General features: G+C 37.4%; 1 protein-coding gene across 1 annotated transcript in view; it reads left to right on the top strand.

The window, feature by feature from the left end:
• TTC21B (tetratricopeptide repeat domain 21B) overlaps positions 1–23,725 on the top strand; it is an 86,227-nt gene that overhangs the window by 49,159 nt on the left and 13,343 nt on the right. Inside the window, exons 21-25 of the mRNA XM_029225002.1 lie at positions 2,900–3,010; positions 3,944–4,025; positions 20,501–20,651; positions 20,843–21,004; positions 23,087–23,282. Coding sequence (XP_029080835.1) covers positions 2,900–3,010; positions 3,944–4,025; positions 20,501–20,651; positions 20,843–21,004; positions 23,087–23,282 — 702 coding nt within the window. The remainder of the gene's footprint in view (positions 1–2,899; positions 3,011–3,943; positions 4,026–20,500; positions 20,652–20,842; positions 21,005–23,086; positions 23,283–23,725) is intronic.

Raw genomic sequence — 23,725 nt, forward strand, 5'->3', positions numbered from 1 at the left:
GTTTAATTCGGTCCCATCTGTTTTTGGTTTTTTTTTTTCCATTACTCTAGGAGGTGGATCCAAAAAGATATTGCTGCAATCTATGTCAGAGAATGTTCTGCCTATGTTTTCCTCTAAGAGTTTTATAGTGTCTGGACTTACATGTAGGTCTTTGATCCATTTTGAGTTTATTTTTGTGTATGGTGTTAGAGAATGTTGTAATTTCATTCATTTACATGTAGCTGTCCAGTTTTCCCAGCACAATTTATTGAAGAGACTGTCTTTTCTCCATTGCATAGTCTTGACTCCTTTGTTGTAGATTAATTGACCATAGGGGCATGGGTTTATTTCTGGGCATTCTATCCTGTTCCATGGATCTATATTTCCGTTTTTGGGCCAGTAACATACTCTTTTGATGACTGTAGATTTATAGAATAGTCTGAAGTCAGGAAGCCTGATACCTCCAGCTCCGTTTTTCTTTCTGAAGATTGCTTTGGCTATTTGGGGTCTTTTTTGTCTCTGTACAAATTTAAAATTTTTTGTTCTAGTTCTGTGAAAAATGCCATTGGTAATCTGCTAGGGATTGCAGTAAATCTGTCGATTGCCTTGGGAAGTATAGTCATTGTGACAGTGTTGATTCTTCCAATCCAAGAACATGTTATATCTTTCCATCTGTTTGTGTCATCATTGATTTCTTTCATTGGTGTCTTATAGTTTTCAGAATTACAGGTCTTTTGCCTCCTTAGGTAGGTTTATTTCTAGGTATTTTATTCTTTTTGATCTGATGGTAAATGGGATTGTTTCTTTAATTTCTCTTTCTGATCTTTCGTTGTTAGTGTGTAGGAATGCAAGAGATTTCTGTATTAAATTTTGTATCCTGCAACTTTACTGATTTCATTGACGGGCTCTAGTAGTTTTCTGGTAGCATCTTAAGGATTTTCTATGTATAGTATCATCATGTCATCTGGAAACAGTGACAGTTTTACTCCTTCTTTGCCAATTTGGATTCCTTTTATTTCTTTTTCTTCTCTGATTGCCAGGGCTAGGACTTCCAAAACTATGTTGAGTAAGAGTGGCAAGAGGGGACATCCTTGTCTTGTTCCTGATCTTAGAGGAAATGCTTTCAGCTTTTCACCATTGAGTATGATGTTAGCTGTAGGTTTGTCATATATGGTCTATATTATGTTGAGGTATGTTCCCTCTATTCCTACTTTCTATAGAGTTTTTATCATAAATCGGTGTTGAATTTTGTCAAAAGCTTTTTCTGCATCTATTGAGATGATGATATGGTTTTTATTCAGTTTGTTGATATGGTATATCACACTGATTGATCTGCAGATACTGAAGAATCCTTACATCCCTGGGATAAATCCCACTTGATCATGGTGTATGATCCTTTTAATGTATTGTTGGATTTGGTTTGCCAGTATTTTGTTGAGTGTTTTTGCGTCTGTGTTCATCAGTAATATTGGCCTGTAGTTTTCTTTTCTTCTGGTATCTCTGTCTGGTTTTGGTATCAGGATGATGGTGGCCTCATAAAATGAGTTTGGGAGTGTTCCTTCCTCTGCAGTATTTTGGAATACTTTCAGAAGGATAGGTATTAACTCTTCTCTAAATGTTTGGTAGAATTTACCTGTGAAGTCATCTAGTGTTGCAGTTTTGTTTGTTGGAAGTTTTTTTATCACAATTTCAGTACTTGTGATTGGTCTGTTCATATTTGCAATTTCTTCCTGATTCAGTATGGGGAGATTGTATCTTTCTAAGAATTTGTCATTTCTTCCAGATTGTCCATTTTGTTGGCATATAGTTGCTTGTAGTGTCTCTTATGATCCTTTGTATTTCTGTGGTGTCTGTTGTAACTTCTCCGTTTTCATTTCTAATTTTATTGATTTTTGCCCTCTCCCTTTTTTTCTTGAAGAGTCTGGCTATAGGTTTATCAATTTTGTTTATGTTTTCAGAGAACTAGCTTTTAGTTTCATTGATCTTTTCTATTTTTTTTAGTCTCTATTTCATTTATTTCTGCTCTGATCTTTATGACTTCTTTCCGTCTACTAACTTTGGGTTTTCTTTGTTTTTCTTTCTCTAGTTGCTTTAGGTGTAAGGTTAGGTTGTTGATTTGAGAGTTGTCTTATTTCCTGAGGTAGGATTGTATTTCTGTAAACTTCTCTTAGAACTGCTTTCTCTGCATCCCATATGTTTTGGATCATGATGTTTTCATTGTCATTTGTCTCTAGGTAATTTTTGATTTCCTCTTTGATTTCTTCAGTGATCCACTGGTTGTCATGGCCAGTTTTATAAACTAAAATGTTATTACTCTCAGATCTTGATAGATGATCAACATTTTAAAACAATACGCTAGTAAATGGCTAAATATTTAAATAAGTGATGTAGAACACGAGACAACCATGCTCTAGAATTTAAAGTTTAAGATTAGACGTTTTGAAATAATACAACTCTTTCAGATGTAAGGCAAAGATAATATGTATTAAGTCATAACCAAATAGGTACCTTGTTCAGTGGTGACTAAAGTAACTGGAATCATAGTTGTACATCTGGAGCATATCTGCTTCAAGCGTTTTATTTTACAAATGGGGAAACAGGTTTAGAGAGGTAAAGGGCCCCATCATGGAGAAGCTTGGACTAGAATCGTAGCTCCTAATTTAAGACCAGTGTTCTTTTCACAATGCTTTGTGTCTCTGTACTTTTCAAGTGAGGCACAGCCTGTTTTTCCTTTTTTTTTTTTTTTCCAGTATAAGAGAAACTAGAGATGAGCAAACCTATAGTTTTCCTGCTTATCATGCTTGGCCTTTTTATTGCAATAACTTTTGGTCAAATAAAGTTTCATCTGTGCCTACACATTTTCTTGTTTCACTTTTTATTCCAAACATTTTCTGACTAATCTTGCCCTTCTTCTCTGTAGATAATGCTGGAGCTGGCACGATTATACCTGGCACAAGATGACCCTGACGCCTGCCTGCGGCACTGCGCTCTGCTTCTCCAGAGCGACCAGGACAATGAAGCTGCCACCATGGTTAGTCCAGGAGACTTCACTGCTGTAAAGGCAGTTGTGTTTTATATTTATTCCATGGGGCAGTTTCAAATTTTAACTGATAAAAGTAATAGTAGATGAGATGCCTGGCTCATGTTGGCTTTTGGAAGAAATAACACTTTTAACATTATTAGTATATTTTACCAATAAACACCAAGACTCTATTTTATGAGAATGGTGAACTTAGGTCAGGTTTTTGCTTGCCCTTTTTGGGCCTAGTTAATTTTTCTTTATGCTTGGTCAGGAGGAGTTCATGTGGTAAAGCTCTAATTTGCTAAAGACTAACTGTTACCAGTTTTAGTGGCACTTTCTGAGTTACAGAAAAAATTCTTCATGTTATCATTTTAAGGTGTGTGTTTATTAAATAGAGTTTTGCTTTTCTTTCTCATTTTTACCTGGGTTGAGGTTTTTGGTAGCTTTTCAAACAGCTACATAGATGACAGTTTGTGAGGTTCATTTAATAATTTTACAAATGAGTCAGTGTAACTGAAAAGAAAAATAAGACCTCTCCCTTTTAAAGCACCTGCTCATTTTAAATTCCTTTGAAATACTTAAGGTTTCAGAATGTTCTGCGTTTTCTTTTAAGATCTTCTCGTTATTTTAGCCAAGTGAGACACAGAGAGTGTGCAGTTCCCTTCAAGTTTCTGTTTTTAGAATAACTACTTGAAACATATTTTATGCTAAAAATACAGTTTTTGCAAACAGAAATGTTTCACATCCTTGATTATCTTCTGTTATACTGATCTCAGTGCTAATCTGCTTAAGGTGTACTTGACTTTTAAATGGCTCCGTTTTATAAAACTTTGCCCTCCTCATGTTTCTCATATGTGTTTTCATAGCAACCAATCTTGATAGGAATACTATGCTTTGTAAAATATATGGCAATATTTTTAGAACCAACGTTTACCTTTATAGATGATGGCAGATCTCATGTTCAGAAAACAGGACTACGAACGAGCCGTGTTTCATTTACAACAGCTTTTAGAACGAAAACCAGGTAAATATCCACTGATTATACCTTGTAATGCAGTCAACTCCCTTTCTCTTCTTTTTGGCTGTTATGCTGCTTATTCCACACCTGCCCTTGAGCAGCTGAAATGGTTATAAGAAAAATGACTGGTCATTAAAGTGACTGGTTTCACTTTAAATCATGACCAGAGACCCCAGATGGGCCCTCAGATTCTGCCTGGCAATCCTACTGTACTTGTCTAATGAATTCACTCACTCCATCCCCCTTTTATACTTTCTCCTCTCCACAAACCTCTGACACCCTTTCCCCTTTCCCCTCTTCTTGTCCTCAGCTAGAAACCTTGCCTCCTACCTCATTGAGAAAACGTGAGCACCTGGAAGAGAACATCTCCCTCTTCCTGTCCCCAGGTCGGCCTGCTCCCCAGGTCTGCCACCCCACCTGCAACAGCTGCTCCCTGTGGGCACTGGATGCCTCCCCTCCCCTCCTGAAGGGCTTTACTTCTGCTGTTCTGTCTCTCCTGTACCATCATCTTCTTGCCAGTCAGCATATAAATATGCTGTGACACCTGCCCACTTTAAGGACATTAGTAAATAAAATCTAGCTCTTAAGTCTCCAGTTACTCTCCCCTTCCAATTACAGCTCCACTTTCCACTGTAGCAAATTTCCTCTGAAGAATTTCTGTCTTCACTGTCTCCTCCACTCCTGCACTCCAGGGAGGCTGCTTCTGCAGGGTGGCCAGTGCCCTCCGTGCTGCCAGACCCAGGTCTGATTCTCAGTTCTCTGCTTTCTGGGCCTGACAATGTACTTAGCACAGCTTACCTCCTCCTTCATGAAGGATGTCCTTGACTTGTCTTCCGGGATGCTGGGCTTACCTGGTGTTTTCCCAGCTGACCGCTCTGTTTCACCCTCCTTTGTTAGATCTGTCTTCTCTTTATGACCTTTAAATGTCAGAGTGTTCTAGACACCATTTCTCAAACGTTTTCCCCTTTAATACCGTCACTGCTCTAGGTGACTTCATCCAGGCCCCCGGCTTTACGTCCAGTGTCCAGTCCCGACTCATCTACACCACTGCCTATTTGCATTCCCACTCAGCTGCCTAGGAGGCTGTCCAGCTTAACCTGTCCAAAACACAATACTGGATCTTTTCCTTCCCTCCAGATCTACTCCTTCTCTTTTTCTCATTTCAGTAAATGGCATTACCATTTATCCATTTACTCCAGTCCCAAACCTTCTAGTTACCTTTGTCTCATCTTTCTTCTCATATACCACGTCCAGTCTGTCAGCAAATCCCTGTTAGCTCTACCTTCAAAATATGTCTAGAATCCCATCACTTTTACCACCTCTACTGCTGCCACCCTGGTCATTTCTCACACAGATTACTGCAGTATTCTCACAACTCACCTCTGTTTCTACGCCTTGCCTCCAAATAGTTTAGAAATGCTTTCAGCTGAAAGTAGTGGTTATCCTCCCCCCCCATACTCTAGTGGCCTAAATAATTATGGCTTTTATTTTTCTCTTATGTTAAAGAAATTTAAAGTAGATTGTGCCGGGAATGGCCCAGAGATTCCACGGTATCATCAGGAAGTCTGAGTCCTTCTGTCTTTTTCTTCTACCATCATTAGCCAAACTTCCATTTTAAGTATCACGTCCGAGATGACCGCTGCAGCTCTAGGCATTGATGTTCCTGGATGGGGAAGGTGGAGGTGGGCCAAAGGGCATACCTCCTCAGTGAGTCATCTTTTCTTTCTTTAAAAAAAAAAAAAAACCCTTTCTAGAAGCACCTCTGTAGCTGCAAAACAGAGTGGGAAATGTCATCTTCTAGCTGAACACAGTGCCACGTAGAATAAAATCAGAACTCTGATAGTGAAAAAGGAAGGGATAGTAGATATTAGGTAAGCAACAGCCCAGGCAGGTTAGTTCCTTGAGACTCTCCAGTTGCTGTTCCCTCTTCTTGGAGTATGTCCTGCTTTATTCCACTCAGAACTTTGCTCTCATGCTGCCTCTTCCTGAGGGTGCCCTTCCCCAGCCATCCTATGTCAATAACACCTCATTGCCCTCCATCCTCTTATCCTGTTCTCAGTCCTTTGTTTTATATTGCATTTGTAAAAGAAAGCAAAACAAAAATTGTAAATAATAGATCATAAGCATCAAGTGGCCAGGAACTGGGTCTTCACTGCTATGAAGATGTAGAACAGTATCTGGCTGAGTATAAATATTGGATGAATAGAAGAGTGGGAGGAGAAAAGGAAAAAAGGGAGATGGGAGAAAGGGGGAAGGGAAGGGAATGTATGTTACTTATGTGTCAAAGTACTGGCTGAGAAGAGTTTGTGATCTCAGAGGAAGTCCTCGAGTGGTCGTTCAGTTCTTCCAACCCCTGTGCCTTGTCTCAGGAAGATGCCATGGGCAGTCAGAGCTGCCTGGGTGGGGCAGCGTGCACACAGAGGTGGGCATGCCTCAAGGAGGGCAGCTCAGAGAACCAGATACACTCGACTTGTTCCACTTACTAATGCTGTCACTCGCTGAAGGTTTGAATTTATAGAACAGTCCCTCCTGCTTACAAATAAAACATTCCTAATTCCTAGTTAGGGCAAAGATTAGAAGGAAAAAATCTTGTTCTTATGGTGATGTCAACACTTTTAATTTCTCATTATTTTTATCATCTTTTAAGATTGTCTCCCACCTTTGGACTTCCTCAGGTCATGTCGTTTCTCACACTGTCTGCTCCAGCTCATATTCAGATGTTATTTGAAAGACTGCTCTTAATTCCTTTAACTTCTTACCTTTTCTGCTTACTCCAAGTCTAAAATATGGGCCATCCTCCCACTTCATTTGCCCAAACCTTACTCATACTTTCTTCAGGCCTAAGTTGTCTTCCTGCCATGGCTTCTCTCTTGGTTTCTATACTCTGTTTTGTTTTTTTTTTCCTTCTCTGAACTACTGTTTAAGGTAATGCATGTAATATTTTCATTCTGACTATCTCAAGCTGTTCCCGTATTGCAGCATTTCCCTCTGAGTCAGTGATCCAACCTGGTTTCTTTAAAAAACAGACCTCTTTCCTTGTGAATATGTTTAAGCCATTGGTGTCAACAGTGCCCTTGCACCCTCTGAGTCAGTGATCCAACCTGGTTTCTTTAAAAAACAGACCTCTTTCCTTGTGAATATGTTTAAGCCATTGGTGTCAACAGTGCCCTTGCATGTAAGATTTGAGGAAGCCCCTCATCTGTCACGTGACTTTTGTATCACCCAGGTTACTTGGCCCCAGCACTTTTTCCAAATACATAATAGTGGTGCTCTGGACTGTCTACTTAAAAACAAATATAAAGTGAATTATTTATTTATAAATTCAGTAGAACGACCTAGTACTCCAGAAATACCAAACAACATACAACCACCAGCATCAGGTATATTTCCAGGTACATAGATGGTGCAAAGTAATTGTTTACTGGTTGGATGGCTCAATGAATGACTGTGAAATACCAAGTTGTTTAAAAATACAAAGTTTTAAGCACATTTTTATTGTCTATGTGATATTTTGTTTTTAATCTTGCATTCTATGCTTTATTCCTAATAGGATTTTATAAACTTATCCACTAGTCAATTTTTTCAGAATTATTCTAAAATCTGTGCATCTATACTTACTTTGTCATGTGTTATATAGGTCATCCTCAGTAGCACATCTTATACTTTAAGGCTGTGTTTGAGTTTACTTCAGAAATGTACTATCTAATTTGACTTAACCTAGCTAGTAGAAAATTCTCCATATAGATCTAATTACTGCTCTCTTGACAGATTACAAACCTTTTCTCTCTCAGAATCTCCAAATCATCCTGAGTTCTCCCCTTCCCTCACACTAATTGGTTAACAAGTCCTATCAGTTCTCTCTGCTGAATAACTAACTATCACATCCTGTCCATCTTCTCCTAGCTTACCACTCTAATGAAGAACTTTATTACCTCTCACCCGGACTAGTGCAGTTTCCCAGCTGATCTTCCAGCCTCTAGTCTCTTGCTGTTCCAGGCCATTGTAGGAACTATCATATTAATTCTAAAAAATCGAAAACTAGCCCTCTGCTTAAAATTTAGGATGACTTTCCAGGGTAAAGTCTAAACTACAGCATTATTTTGATAATAATACACCCCAGGATTACCCTTCCATCCATATTTCTTATCCCTCTTCCTCTACTTCAGCATCTAGCACTCTCCATGCTCTTCTCAGCCCTGTCTTTGCACATGCCACCTGCCCTTGGAATGCCTTTGTCTGCCTAACAAGACTCAAAAGTCTGATCCTCTGTGAAACCTCTTCTGCCTCCCCCAGGCAAAGTTAGGAATTCTGTGCATTGTAATTCCATAGCACTTCATGCCTAATCACATCACATTATGGTTTTTCTTGATGTTTTCTCACTGTTCATTAATAAACATGAACTAACTTTTCAGAATATGATACATTTTAGCTTTCGACACATTTCTTAAGTGCAGAAATTTGCCTTCTGTCAGATTTCATGGTTAACCAAAAGACAAGTTAATGTAATCTAACCTATCAGTGGTAATTATAACTTCAACTAATAATGAATGCATTTCAGTAATATTGTAAGGTGATAATTATTCAAGAAACTGGCCTCCCAAGGTTGACTTTAGATAATATCAGTAATATTATATATCACACACATTAGCAAAATCATACAAACAATTGGGGGCCAGAAATTTCAACCTTTACTTCCTGTCTAATCCAATTTAGCTTCTAGATTCTGTGGCTTCATTATAGGGTAGTCATCCTAGTTCTTAACAAAATATTTGGCATTATAGATATTACTATTGACGTTTATAGTTTTAAAGCTCTTTCATGCTTTTATTTGGTTTCCATGGCACTCTGAAGGTCAATATTATAATCCTGTTTTAAGAAAGTAAGTGATTCTAGACTCAGAGAATTTGAGTAATGTGCTGGAATTTGCATAAAAGACCAATATTCGAATCCTCTTTCTGAAACCATACTCTGATCGCGCTCCTCTTTTTAGTGATAGCAGAAGGCAGACAGAACAACATTTTGAAACCCAAGATTATGGGTCAAGAAAGGCAAATGGTGGGGGGGAGCAATCAAGATGGTGGAGTAGTAGAATGTGAAGCTCATCTCCTCCCACGAATGCATCAAAAATACCTCTACATGTGGAATGATTCTCACTGAATATCTACTGCATGCTAGCAGAAGACCTCAGACCTCTGAAAGGGCAGGAAAATCTCCACATAACCAGGTAGGACAACATTAAAAAGGAAGAAAAAAAGAAAGTGAGAAAGGAATTGGGGATGGGAACTGCTCCCCTGGAAGGGAGCTATGAAAGAGGAAAGGTTCCTGCACCCAGGGAAGTCCCCTGATGGGGAGATCAGCAGTTACAGAGGGGGCGCTTCTGAGCCTCAGAGGAGAATGCAGCAACCGGTTTGCAGCAGCCAGAATGGAGAGAGACCTGCACAGATGGTCAGTGCCACCACTCTGCACTCCCCAACCTGAAACACACATCTGCTGGTGCTGGTGGGGGCTGGGTGCAGAAGCTCAGGCTTCAGAGATCAGACCCGGGGAGAGGACTGGGGTGGGCTGCATGGAAACTCCCTGAAGAGGCTGGAGTCTGGTGTAGCTGCACCCGCGGGTGTACGCACAGGAAGCCTGGGCTGCCTTAGAGGCCAGGTGCCGTCGTGTGGGTGGTGTGCAAGGGGAGGGGTGGGGCCCGCCATTACAGCTTTTTTTCCTGTGTGAGCTCTCAGGTGGCAAGACACAGCCTGCATGAGCTCCAAAAGCAATTGTGAGCCACCACTGTCCCCTAGGCTTCAGGACCAACTGTGAGCCGCTACCGCCCCTGTACTTGAGGAGTGGTCTCAAGCCACCAACTCCACCCTGCTGGACTCCAGGAGCAGTCGTGAGCCACCTCTGCTCCCGTTGTGTGCTCCAGGGATGCACGTGAGCTGCCACCACTGCTGAAAACCCCACAGGCCAGGCACCAGCTGCTGCATCTGTGCACCCCCTTCAAGGGGATAATGACCAGCACATACTGAGGAAAGCGGCGACAGGCATCCATACTAAAAACAGCCCTTGCGCCAAAAATATTAAACCCACACGAGCTACACAGGGATGCTCCCACATATAAATAGCCCTCCAAGACCACAACAGACAACTGTTTCTCCTAAACTCACAGAATAAGAGAAATAATATAAATAAAATGAAGAAGCAGAGGAACCACTCCCAGTTAAAAGACCAAGAGAATTCCCCTGAAAGAACAAACAATGAAGCAGATCTCTTCAGTCTAATAGACACCAGTTTCAAAAAGGAGATAATGAAAATACTGAAGGAATTAAGAAAGGCTGTCGAAAGAAATGCAGAGTACTGTAAAAAGGAACTAGAAACTATAAAGAGGAACCAAGAAAAATTAGAAAACTCATTTGTCAAGACAAAGACTGAACTAAAGGCAATGAATAGCAGAAGAAATAATGCAGAAGAATGAATAAGTGACCTGGAAGATAGAGTAATGGAAATCACCCAATCAGGACAGAAGACAGAAAGCCAAATGAAAACAATATAAGAGACCTATGGGATAATATAAACCATGCAAATTTATGCATAATAGGGATTCCAGGAGGGGAAGAAAGAGAATAGGGGATGGAAAATGCATTTGAAGAAATTATAGCAGAAAACTTCCCAAACCTAAAGAAGGAAACAGATAACCCAGTACAGGAAGCACAGAGGTAGAAAATCATCCACACATAAATATGACATCAAAACCAGCAATCATGAGAAGAGGAGAGTACAAATACAGGATACTGAAAATGCATTTAAAATTAAAAGACCAGCAACTTAAAACAATCTTATTTATACATAGACTGCTATATCAAAACCTCATGATAGGGACTTCCCTGTGGTGGTACAGTGATTAAGACTTCGCCTTCCAATGCAGGGGGTGCAGGTTTGATCCCTGGTCAGGGAGCTGAGATCCCAGATGCCTTGGGGCCAAAAGATCAAAATATAAAACAGAAGCAATGTAACAAAATTCAATAAAGACTTTAAAATTGGTCCACATCAAAAAATCTTTAAAGAAAAAAAAAAACACTTCATGGTAACCATATACTGAAAATCCACAATAGATACACAGAAAAGAAAAAGGAATCCAAACACAGCACTAAAGTTAGTCATCAAATCACAAGAGAAGAGAACAAAAGAGGAAGGGAAGAAGAAAAGACCTACAAAAACAAATCCAAACCAGTTAACAAAATGGTAACAGGACATATATATCGATGATTACCTTAAATGTAAATGAAAGACATAGACTGGCTGAATGTGTATAAAAATAAGACTTGTGTATATATGCTGTCTACAAGAGACCCACTTCAGGTCTAGAGACACATACAGACTGAAAGGGGATGGAAGAAGGTATTCCATGCAAATGGAAATTTAAAGAAAGCTGGAGTAGCAGTACTCATATCAGACAAAATAGACTTTAAAATAAAGAGTGTTACAAGAGACAGAGAAGGACATTACATAATGATCAAGGGATCAATCCAAGAAAAAGATGCAACAATTTTAAATATATATGCACCTAACATAGAAGCACTGCAATATATAAGGCAAATAGTAACAGCCATAAAAGGAGAAATCGACAGTAACACAATAATAGTGGGGGACTTTAACACCCAACTTTCATCAGTGGACAGATCATCCAGACAAAAAAATCAACAAGGAAACACAGGCCTTAAATGACACATTAGACCAGGTGAACTTATATTTATAGAGCATTACATCCAAAAGCAGCAGAATACACATTCTTCTCAAGTGCACATGGAACATTCTCCAGGACTGATCACATGCTGGGCCTCAAAGCAAGCCGCGGTTAATTTAAGAAAATGGAAATCATATCAAGCATCTTTTCAACCACAATGCTATGAGATTAGAAATCAACTACAAGAAAAAACTGTAAAAAACAAAAACACATGGAGCTTAAACAATATGCTACTAAAGAAGCAGGGGATCACTGAAGAAATCAAAGAGGAAATCAAGAAATACCTAGAGACAAATGTCGACAAAAGCACAATGATCCAAAACCTATGGGACACAGAAAAAGCAGTACTGAGAGGGAAGTTATAGCAATGCAAGCTTACCTCAGCAAACAAGAAAAAGCTCAAATAAACAACCTAACCTTACATCTAAAGCAACTAGAGAAAGAAGAGCAAACAAAACCTAAAGTTAGTAGAAGGAAAGAAATCATAAAGATCAGAGCAGAAATAAATGAAATAGAGTTGAAAAAAATAATAGAAAAGATCAATGAAACGAAAAGATGGTTCTCTGAAAAGATAAACAAAATTGATAAACCTTTAGCCAGACTCATTAAGAAAAAAAGGGAGAGGATGCAAATCAATAAAATTAGAAATGAAAAAGGAGAAATTACAACGGACACCATAGAAATACAAAGGATCATTAGAGACACTACAAGCAACTATATGCCAACAAAATGGACAACCTGGAAGAAATGATAAACTCTTAGAAAGATACAATCCCCCAATACTGAATCAGGAAGAAATTGCAAATATGAATAGACCAATCACAAGTACTGAAATTGAAGTTGTGATCAAAAAACTTACAACAAACGAAAGTGCAGGACCAGATGGCTTCACAGGTGAATTCTATCAAACATTTAGAGAAGACTTAACACCTATCCTTCTGAAAGTATTCCAAAATACTGCAGAGGAAGGAACGCTCCCAAACTCATTTTATGAGGCTGCCATCATTCTGATACCAAAACCAGACAAAGACACTAGAAAGAAAAGAAAACTGCAGGCCAGTATTAGTGATGAACACAGATGCAAAAATACTTAACAAAATACTAGCAAACCAAATCCAAGAATATATTAAAAGGATCATGCACTGTGATCAAGTGGGATTTATCGCAGGGATGGAAGCATTTTTCAGTGTCCGCAAATCAGCGTGATACACCATGTCAGCAAACAAGAGTAAAAACCATATCATCGTCTCAATAAATGTAGAAAAAGCTTTTGACAAAATTCAACACCAATTTATGATAAAAACTCTCCAGAAAGTGGGAGTAGAGGGAACATACCTCAGCATAATAAAGGCCATATATGACAGACCCACAGCTAACATCATACTCAACGGTGAAAAACTGAAAGCATTTCCTCTAAGATCAGGAACAAGATAAGGATGTCCTCTCTTGCCACTTTTATTCAACATAGTTTTGGAAGTCCTAGCTGTGGCAATCAGAAGCAAATTGGAAAAGAAGTAAAACTCACTGTTTCCAGATGACATGATACTCTACATAGAAAATTCTAAAGATACCACTAGAAAACTACTGGAATCCATCAATGAATTCAGTTGCAGGATACAAAATTAATACACAGAAACCTCTTGCATTCCCATACACTAAAAACGAAAGATCAGAAAGAGAAATTGAAGAAACAATCCCATTTACCATCACATCAAAAATAATAAAATACTCAGGAATAAACCTACCTAAGAAGACAAAACACCTGTGATTCTGAAAACTATAAGACACCAATGAAAGAAATCAATGATGACACAAACAGATGGAAAGATATAACATATTCTTGGATTGGAAGGATCACAATATTATCACAATGACTATACTCCCCAAGGCAGTCGACAGATTCACTGCAATCCCTAGCAGATTACCAATGGCATTTTTCACAGAACAAAACATTTTAAATTTGTATGGAGACAAAAAAGACCCCAAATAGCCAAAGTAATCTTCAGAAAGAAAAATGGAGCTGGCGGAATCATGTTCCCTGACTTCAGACTATTCTACAAAGCTACAATCATCAAGACAGTTTGGTACTGGCACAAAAACAGAGATATAGATCAATGGATCAGGATAGAAAGCCCAGAAATAAAACCATGCACCTATGGTCAATTAATCTTATGACAAAAGAGGCAAGACTGTACAATGGTGAAAAGACATCTCTTTAGTAAATTGTGCTGGGAAAACTGGACAGTTACATGTAAAAGAATGAACTTAGAACATTCTTTAACGCCCTTTCTTTTACATCTTTACTGGAGTATAATTGCTTTACAATGGTGTGTTAGTGTCTGCTTTATAACAAAGTGAATCAGTTATACATATGCATATGTCCCCATATCTCTTCTCTCTTGTGTCTCCCTCCCTCCCACCCTCCCTATCCCACCCCTCTAGGTCGTTAGAAAGCACCAAGCTGATCTCCCAGTGCTATGCCGGTGCTTCCCACTAGCTAGTTATTTTACGTTTGGTAGTGTATATATGTCCATGCCACTCTCTCACTTTGTCCCAGCGTACTCTTCCCCCTCCCCATATCCTCAAGTGCATTCTCTAGTAGGTCTGTGTTTTTATTGCCATCTTGGCCCTAGGTTCTTCATGACCGTTTTTTTTTTGTTGTTGTTGTTAGATTCCATATATATGTGTTAGCATATGGTATTTGTTTTCCTCTTTCTGACTTACTTCACTCTGTATGACAGACTCTAGGTCCATCCACTTCACTACAAATAACTCAATTTCGTTTCTTTTTATGGCTGAGTGATATTCCATTGTATATATGTGCCACATCTTCTTTATCCATTCATCTGTTGGTGGACATTTGGTTGCTTCCTTGTCCTGGCTGTTGTAAATAGAGCTTCAGTGAACATTTTGGTACATGTAATACCCTTTTGAAAAATAAACTTAAAATGTATTAAAGACCTAAATGTAAGGCCTGATGCTATAAAACTCTTCAAGGAAAACAAGCAGAACACTCTTCAGCATAATATGAGCAATATCTTTTTCATCCACCTCCTTAGAGTAATGAAAATAAAAATAAGTAAATGGGACCTAATTAAACTCAAAAGCTGTTGCACAGCAAAGGAAACCATAAACAAAACAAAAAGACAACCCACAGAATGAGAGAAAATATTTGCAAATGATGTGACTAACAAGGGATTAATCTCCAAATTCTACAAACACCTCATGCAGCTCAATAGCAAAAAAACAAACAACCCAATCAAAAAATTGGGCAGAAGACCTAAATAGACATTTCTCCAAAGAAGACATTTAGATGGCCACAAGGCACGTGAAAAGATGCTCAGCACCACTGATTATTAGAGAAATGCAAATCAAAACTACAATGAGGAATCACCTTACACCAGTCAGAAGGGCCATCATCAAAAAGTCTGTAAACAATAAATGCTGGAGAGGGCGTGGAGGAAAGGGAACCCTCCTGCACTGTTGGTGGCAATGTAAATTGATACAGTCACTATGGAGAATAGTATGGAGGTTCCTTAAAAAACTAAAAATAGAGCTACCATATATATGATCCGGCAATCCCACTCCTGGGCATATATCCAGAGAAAACCATAATTCAAAAAGATACATGCTTCCCAACGTTCACTGCAACACTGTTTACAGTAGCCAAGACATGGAAGCAACCTAAACATCCATCAACAGATGAATGGATAAAGAAGATGTAGTACATATATCCAATGGAATATTACTCAGCCAATAAAAAGAACAAAGTAATGCCGTTTGCAGCAACATGGATGGACCTGGAGATTATCATACTAAGTGAAGTAAGTCAAACAGACAAATATGATGTCACTGTATGCGGAATCCAAAAAAAAAATGATACAAATGAACTTATTTACAAAGCAGAAACAGACTCACAGACTTAGAAAACAAACTTATGGTTACCAAAGGGGAAAGGTTGGGGGGAAGGGATAAATTGGGAGTTTGGGATTGATACATACACACTACTATATTTAAAATAGATAAGGACCTACTGTATAGCACAGGGAACTCTGCTCAGTATTCTCTAATAACCTAAATGGGAAAAGATACATGTGTATGTATAACTGAATCACTTTGCTGAACACTTGACTGTACTCCAATATAAGATAAAAATTAAAAAATATATATATAAGAACAGCTTTATTGATATGTAAAAAAAAAATTTCTCACACAAGCAAAAACTAAAAGAATACAGCAATACTAAACCTTTCCTTAAGGAAATATTGAAAAGTCTTCTCTAAATAGAAAAGAAGTAAGAATATATAGGAAAGAGAAAATCACAGCTGGAAAGCAAATCACCTGAATAAGCCAGTACACAGATTTAAAAAAAAAAAATCAGAAAAATTCTGTGAAAGTGATGATAACCACAATGAACAGCAAAAGGAACAACATGAAGATGTAAAAAGATGGGTGAGGAGAGTAAGAAAAAGTGGATTTTTTTTTCATTTCCTAGAATGTGTTTGAGCATATATGACTACCAGTCTAAGGCAAGTAGATATAGGATGGGGTTAACATACTTGAAAAACAAGGTAACCACAAGTCAAAAACATGCACTAGATTCACAGAAACCAAAAAGAAGAGAACATAAGTATAATACAAAAGAAAATAATCAAACCACAAAAGGAAAAACAAAAAAAAAGGGACCAAGCAGAAATACAAAATCAATGGGAAAACAAGGTTAAAATGCAATAAATACGTATCTATCAATAACTACTTTATATGTCAATGGAGCAAGTGCTCCAATCGATATACACAGTAGCAGATTGGATAAGGAAAACAAGAGCCTACAATATGCTGCCTACAAGAGACCCACTTTAGGGCAAAGGACACACATAGATTGAAAGTGAATGGATGGAAAAAGATATTTCATGCAAATGGAAATAAAAAGAAATCAGGAGTTTCATTGCTCATATCAGACAAAATAGACATTAGAACAAAGACCATAAAGATAGATAAAGAAGGACACTATATAATGATAAAAGGAACAATACAAGAAGAGGATTTTATACTCATCAACATATATGTACTTAATATAGGAGCACCCAAATACATAAAACATACTAAAGGGAGAAATTGACAAGAATACAATAATAGTAGGAGACATTTACACCCCACTCACATCAATGGACAGGTCTTCTGGACAGAAAATCACTAAGGCAACAGATCCTAAGTGATATAGTCAAACAGTCAGACTTACTTGATATGTTCAGGACATTACATCCAAAAAAACAATACACATTCTTCTCAAGTGCACATGGAACATTCTCTAGGATTGACCACATATTAGGGCACAAGACAGGCCTCAACAAATTTAAGAGTATAGAAATTATCTCAAGCACTTTTTCTGACAACAATGGCATAAAACTAGAAATCACAGAAAAAGAAATGAGAAAAAAACGATTTCATGGAGACTAAACAACATGCTGCTAAAAAACCAATGGGTAAACAATGAAATCAAAGAGGAAATTTAAAAATACCTGGAGACAAATGACAATGAAAACACAACCATACAAAATCTATGGTGTATGGCAAAAGCATTTCTTAGAGGGAAGGTTATAGCAATATAGGCCTTCCTCAAAAGACAAGAAGAATCTTAAACAGCCGAACCTACCACTTAAAAGAATTAGAAAAAGAACAAACAAAACCTGAACTCAGCAGAAGGAAGGAAATAATAAAGATCATAAAGGAAATAAGATAGAGATTAAAGAGATAGAAAATATCAGTAAAACCAAGAGCTGGTTCTTTGAAAGGGTAAAGCTTCTGCACAGGAAAGGAAACCATAAACAAAATAAAAGGACAGCCCACAGAAAGGGGGAAAATATTTGCAAATGATACAACTAACAAGGGCTTAATTTCCAAAATATACAAACAGCTCATACAACTCAACAATAAAAATACAACCCAATTGAAAAATGGATAGAAGACCTAAATAGACATTTTTCCAAAGAATAAATACAAATAGCCAATAGCCACGTGAAAAAACGTTCAACATCGCTAATTATTAGAGAAATGCAAATCAAAGCTACAATGAAGTACCACCTCACACTGGTCAGAATGTCCATCATTAAGAAATCTATAAATAACAAATGCTGAAGAGGATGTGGAGAAAAGGGAACCCTCCTGCACTTTTGGTGGGAATGTAAGTTGGTACAGACACTACGGAAAACAGTATGGAGGTTCCTGAGAAAATTAAAAATAGAATTACGTTTTATGATCCAGCAATCCCACTCCTGGGCATATATCCAGACAAAACTCTAATCCAAAAAGAAACATGCACCCCTGTGTTCATAGCAGCACTATTCACAGTAGCCAAAACATGGAAACAATTTAAATGTCCATTGATAGAGGAATGGATAAAGAAGATATGGTACATATATACAATGGAATACTACTCAGCCATAAAAAAATGAAATAACGCCATTTGCAGCAACAGGGATGCAACTAGAGATTATCATACTAAGCGAAGTAAGTCAGAAAGAGAAAGACAAATACCGTATGACATCACTTATATGTGGAATCTAAAATATGACTCAAACGAAACTATCTACAAAACAGACTCAAGGACGTAGAGAACAAATTTGTGGTTGCCATGGCGGAGGGGGCTGGAGGAGGGATGGAGTGGGAGGTTGGGGTCAGCAGAGGTAAGCTATTATATGTGGAATGAATAAACAGCAGTGTCCTACTGTATAGCACAAAGAACTATATTTAGTATCCTGTGATTAATCACAATGGAAAAGAATATTTTAAAAAGTATATATACGTGTAACTGAATCACTTTTCTGTACAGCAGAAATTCACACAACATTGTAAATCAACTATATACATCAACAAAAATTTTTTAAAAGGCAAATGATGATGTCAACCTGGATTATTTTGACATCATGTAAAAGAGTAGATGCAAAGCTTACAGAGGTTCCTTTTTTAATGATATTTTGCTAAAACATGTAAAATTTGCCATGTTAGCCATTCTTAAGTGTATTGTTCAGTGGCATTAAGTACATTCACATTTTTGTGTAACCATCACCATGATCCATCTCAAGAACTTTTTCATCATTCCAAACTGAAATTCTGTACACTAACTCACCATTCCCTGTAGGCCCTGGCAACCACCAGCTACTTTCTGCCTCTATGAATTTGATTCCATTAGATAGCTTATACAAGTGGAATCATACAGTATTGTCCTCTTTTGTCTGGCTTATTTCACTTCATATAATGTCTTCAAGGGTTATCCATGTTGTAGCGTGTCAGAATTTCCTTTTCAAGTTGAATGATATGCCATTTATGTATATATCATGTTTTGTTTATCCATGCGTCCATTGGTGGACATTTGGGTTGTTTCCACCTTTGGCTACTGTGAATAATGCTGCTGTGAACACTGGTATACAAATATTTGATTAGGTGCCTGCTTTCAGTTCTTGGGGGTATATACCCAGAAGCGGGAGTGCTGGATTATATGGTATCTTCTCTTTTCTTGGAAAATAGAATCAGGGTAACTTTGTTTTAAAAGTTTTTGTTTGTGTGTTTTAATTCTAGGAATTCACCCTATCAAAGTGAATCGAATAGCTTATATAAATAAGGATTTTTATAAATTCCCTACGAGTCCTGTGCTAATTGAAACTTATGAGCCCAAATATTAATACATAAAAAACACAACTATAGAGAAATAAAATGTGAGCCATCAATATAATAGAATATTGTGCAGTCACTAAAGTGTTTTTGAAGTCCATTTAATGACAATTGGGAAATGTTTACTATATAATGTTGAATCAAAATCAGAACCCCAAGTGTGACTTCAGCCTTGTATATATGTAAGCAACGTATTTCACTGTTTACATTTAAATATTTAGATTGATTTTTTACTCATAAATATATGACAGGAAAAGTACCAAAATATGGTAATCTCTAATTGGTGGGAATATGAGTGATTTTTTTTCTCCTTTATACTTTTCTGTACTTTTCCAAATTTTCTAAAGTGTCCATACATTATTTTCACTATCTTAAAATGTATTAACATGATTCTCAAAATTTAGTATCTTAGTGATGAGAAAGAACTGAATAGAATTAGAAGAAGCCATTCTAGAAACCTGGCAGGAAATTATACCTGGGACTAAATAACTAGTTCTTTTTCCTTAGAAGATAAAATAGGATTAAAATACTGGGACTAGTATGTTAAGGTTATAATAGGGTAAGCTGGTATCGAGTGTGTTAGGTACATGTACACCTTAAGGCAAGTCTGGAGTAAAATTATTGCCCACCCTAAACATTATCATCAACGTGTACTGTTCTCACCCGCTTCCTAGCTGCAGTAAGTAGGGAAGCAGGTCTCAGAGGTAGGCTTCTCCTGTGCAGTCAAATTGATCCTCCTGAATTTTACATTAAAGAGTTTAGATTATACAGAGGCTGTTTCTACGTTTTGGTCCCAGGAATGACAATTGAAAAGTAAGACACAACAAATGTACATTTTTATAGATTTGCCTATATTGAACATTCTCTCACTGTGACCAGACCAACCCATCCCTTATCATTTGATAAATCATCCATTGCCTGTACAGTCTCTTTAGAGACTTACAACCTCTAAGGCACTAAATTTAAATTTATATTTAAATTGCACTTCATTTGAAGCAAAGTATACTTTAATGAAGTAGGATTTTAACCATCAAAGCAAAAGCTATAAAATGTCCATAACTGAAATGTTCTTTGTTTCTAGATAATTATATGACATTATCTCGTTTAATTGATCTCCTAAGAAGATGTGGAAAACTTGAGGATGTTCCAAGATTTTTCTTAATGGCTGAGAAACGTAACTCCAGAGCAAGACTGGAGCCAGGATTTCAGTACTGTAAAGGATTATATCTTTGGTAAATTTATTGGCAAATAAATTCTACATAATAGGTTATTTTCCTCATTGTGACTAAAGTAGAATACACTTTGAATTTTAAAAATTCTGTATTTTAAAATATAATAGTTTTATTTACAAAACAAATTATAAACGACTTAAAGTTTGTAGTTAGTGATTGCAATAAGTAATTTTTTTTAAACATCTAACAAGGTATACTGGAGAACCAAATGATGCCCTTCGACATTTTAATAAGGCTCGGAAAGACAGTGACTGGGGCCAAAATGCCCTTTATAATATGATAGAAATCTGTTTGAATCCAGATAATGAAACTGTTGGAGGTGAAGTATTTGAAAATCTGGATGGAGACCTGGGGTGAGTAGTATTTGACAAGTTACTCTTTTTTCCAGAAACACTTGTTGGGGATAATCAAGGATATCTTATAAAAGAGAACTAAATTCCAGGATAGCACTAAAGGCAGTTTAGCGAATAAATCGTAGCTGGGAATAACTGTTCTCTGAAACAAGCATGACATACTTTTAGAAGGTTTTCTAAATCAGAACAGACATGCTATTGAAGACACTCCCCCCCTAATTGCTCTGTGGAAAATAGAATGAATCGTAGTGCGTGATTACCTTGGCAAAAATTGTCCGCATAATAATAATAGTAACTTCTTAACAGATGGCTCTCTGCCAGATCTTGGCTGTATACTGTATATGCATTGCCTTATTTATTCCCTTTAACAATGTGTGAAAAAGCTCCAAGTTAACCTAACGTGATGGAGTTAGAAAATGGTGGGGGCAAGATTTAGACTGAGTCTCCCTGGCCTCAGAGCGCCAGCTGTTGGCCACTGTGGTGCACTGCGGGTAAGTGGTTATACTTCTGTCAGGCTGCACTTGTTGCTCGCCCTCTCCTCAGGGTCAGGGAAGGCAGAGTGGGGAGTGTATAAGGGTGTAAGGGGAGTAGGAGAGGTCATTTCTGCCCCCAGGAGCATGCATGCAATTTACCTGGTCGGCAAGACAGTGTCTGAAGCCATTCAATCTTGCAACAAAACAGAAGTGAGTTAAATTGTTATTAAGTGTTGCAGGAATTCATAGAACACACAGTGCAGAGCAGTCAGGGGAAGCTGCATAGAGGAGTGGGAGAAATGAAAACCTGACTGCTGAGAGGTTTCAGTGGCAGTCCTGAAGGCTTGGATTACAGAGACCATTGAAAGATTTAGAGCGGGGGAGAGGCATTTTTAATTTTTGTTTGTTTTAGAAAGGTTAAGGAAACATTCTGTTTTGCAACTATAGTAGGCTGTCCCCATGGAAATCTTCAGCAATGGGTTGAAAACACCAAATTTGGAATATAGAACTCAGAAGGGAGGTCACAGCTTGAGATACAGATTTGGGGGATAGGTGCTCAGAGTGGGTAGTTGGAACCCCATGAATGGCCTCTTTTCGAGTAGAATGTAGTGACGGAAGTCTGAGAACTAAATTTGGGGTGTGCTGACATTTAAGGAGATTGGAGGAAGGGAGGTAAGGATAGGGCAATGACTGGTGAAAAGAGAAGGAAAACTGTAATCTTACAGAAGAAACAAAAGGAGGGGAGCTTGAAAGAAGATTACCAACAGTGTAAAATGTTTTAGAGAAGGTAAAAGCCTGAGAAGAAGATCAATAGCTTTAGTGATTAGGCTTTAAGAATTTAATTTCCTTTCATTAATTGATTTATTTATACATTATATCTGGGTGTGGTTATGTATATAAGAAAATTGCTATTACACATTCAAATTATTGCACTTAAAATTTATAACCTCTTGACAAGTAAAGAATTTCTTTTCTGAGAACCTAATAGGTAACTGGGTGAGGAACATTAATATACTTTATATGTCTGGCAAACTTAGATTCAAATCTATTAGCTATGTGATCTTTGGCAAATTACTTTATCTGTTGGAGCCTTGGTTTTCTCATATGTAAAATGGATTCAGCATACACTGAATGAAATAACACAGTGCTTGGCACGTAGGAAGTGCTTTAACAAAGTTAGTTACTTTCTGCTCCCTCCTTTTTTTAAATTATTTTTTAACTGAAGTATATAGTTGATTTACAGTATTTTATAGTCTCCCTTCTTTCTTTCGTTTTCTGAGTAGGTATGCTATTTGATAATTGTATAATTCTACTTACCCTGAATTCTAGTTTTATATTAGCTAAAATGAACACATTTACCACAGGTGGACGGTATCCAATTTTTGTTTTCAGTCTAAAGTGAATAAATGTTTAATGGTGTTTTATTGAAGCTATGTTAGTTTTGTTTTTAAAACTGTAACTGTGCTTTACTTTGTATTAGAAGAGAATGAGTGACATTCTTCAGTAGGATTACTTTTAAATTGGTGAGAAAAATAGAAACCAGTGTACCCTAATCTCAATGAATTTTACTTAATGAGTGATAGACAGATTTATTTTGTATTGTATACAGTAATTCAACTGAGAAGCAAGAGTCTGTGCAGTTAGCAGTGAGAACAGCAGAAAAGCTCCTTAAGGAACTAAAACCTCAGACTGTTCAGGGTCACGTGCAGCTTCGCATAATGGAAAACTGTTGCCTAATGGCTACCAAACAGAAATCTAATGTCGAGCAGGCGTTGAATACCTTCACTGAAATAGCAACATCAGAGGTTAGTAGATTTTCTTTTTCAACTTCATGTTAGCTTTCCTTGGTGGTGTTGAAATATGTACTTTAATTAGTTATTTGTTTTCTGAAGATTGACTTCATTATTTACTATTATTAAAAATTAGAAATATAGTTTGGTATGATTTTACATCATGTACCTTTGTTTTCAGAGGAGACATTGTTACATGTTGACGTGTTGTTATGTTTATCTCTATTAGAACAGTGAGTTCTAGAGAAGGGAAATTCTGCAAGAGGGCATAAATTAGTTCTCAAGGGAATGGCTTTATCCTGTGTTGTTAAGTGTAGCCTAGGTTAACTTACTAAGTGAAAACAAACACCTGGCTGCCTTGATATCTCACCTTTTCACTTATGTGAACTTTAAATTTTTCCAGCTCTAGAGCTAAGTGAGATCAGTAGTGACAACTTATAATTCAGTCATGCAGATAA

This window comes from Monodon monoceros, unplaced genomic scaffold (assembly GCF_005190385.1).
Source record: "Monodon monoceros isolate NGI ecotype Baffin Bay Population unplaced genomic scaffold, NGI_Narwhal_1 Super_Scaffold_16, whole genome shotgun sequence".
In the NCBI taxonomy this organism is placed as follows: Eukaryota; Metazoa; Chordata; class Mammalia; order Artiodactyla; family Monodontidae; genus Monodon; species Monodon monoceros.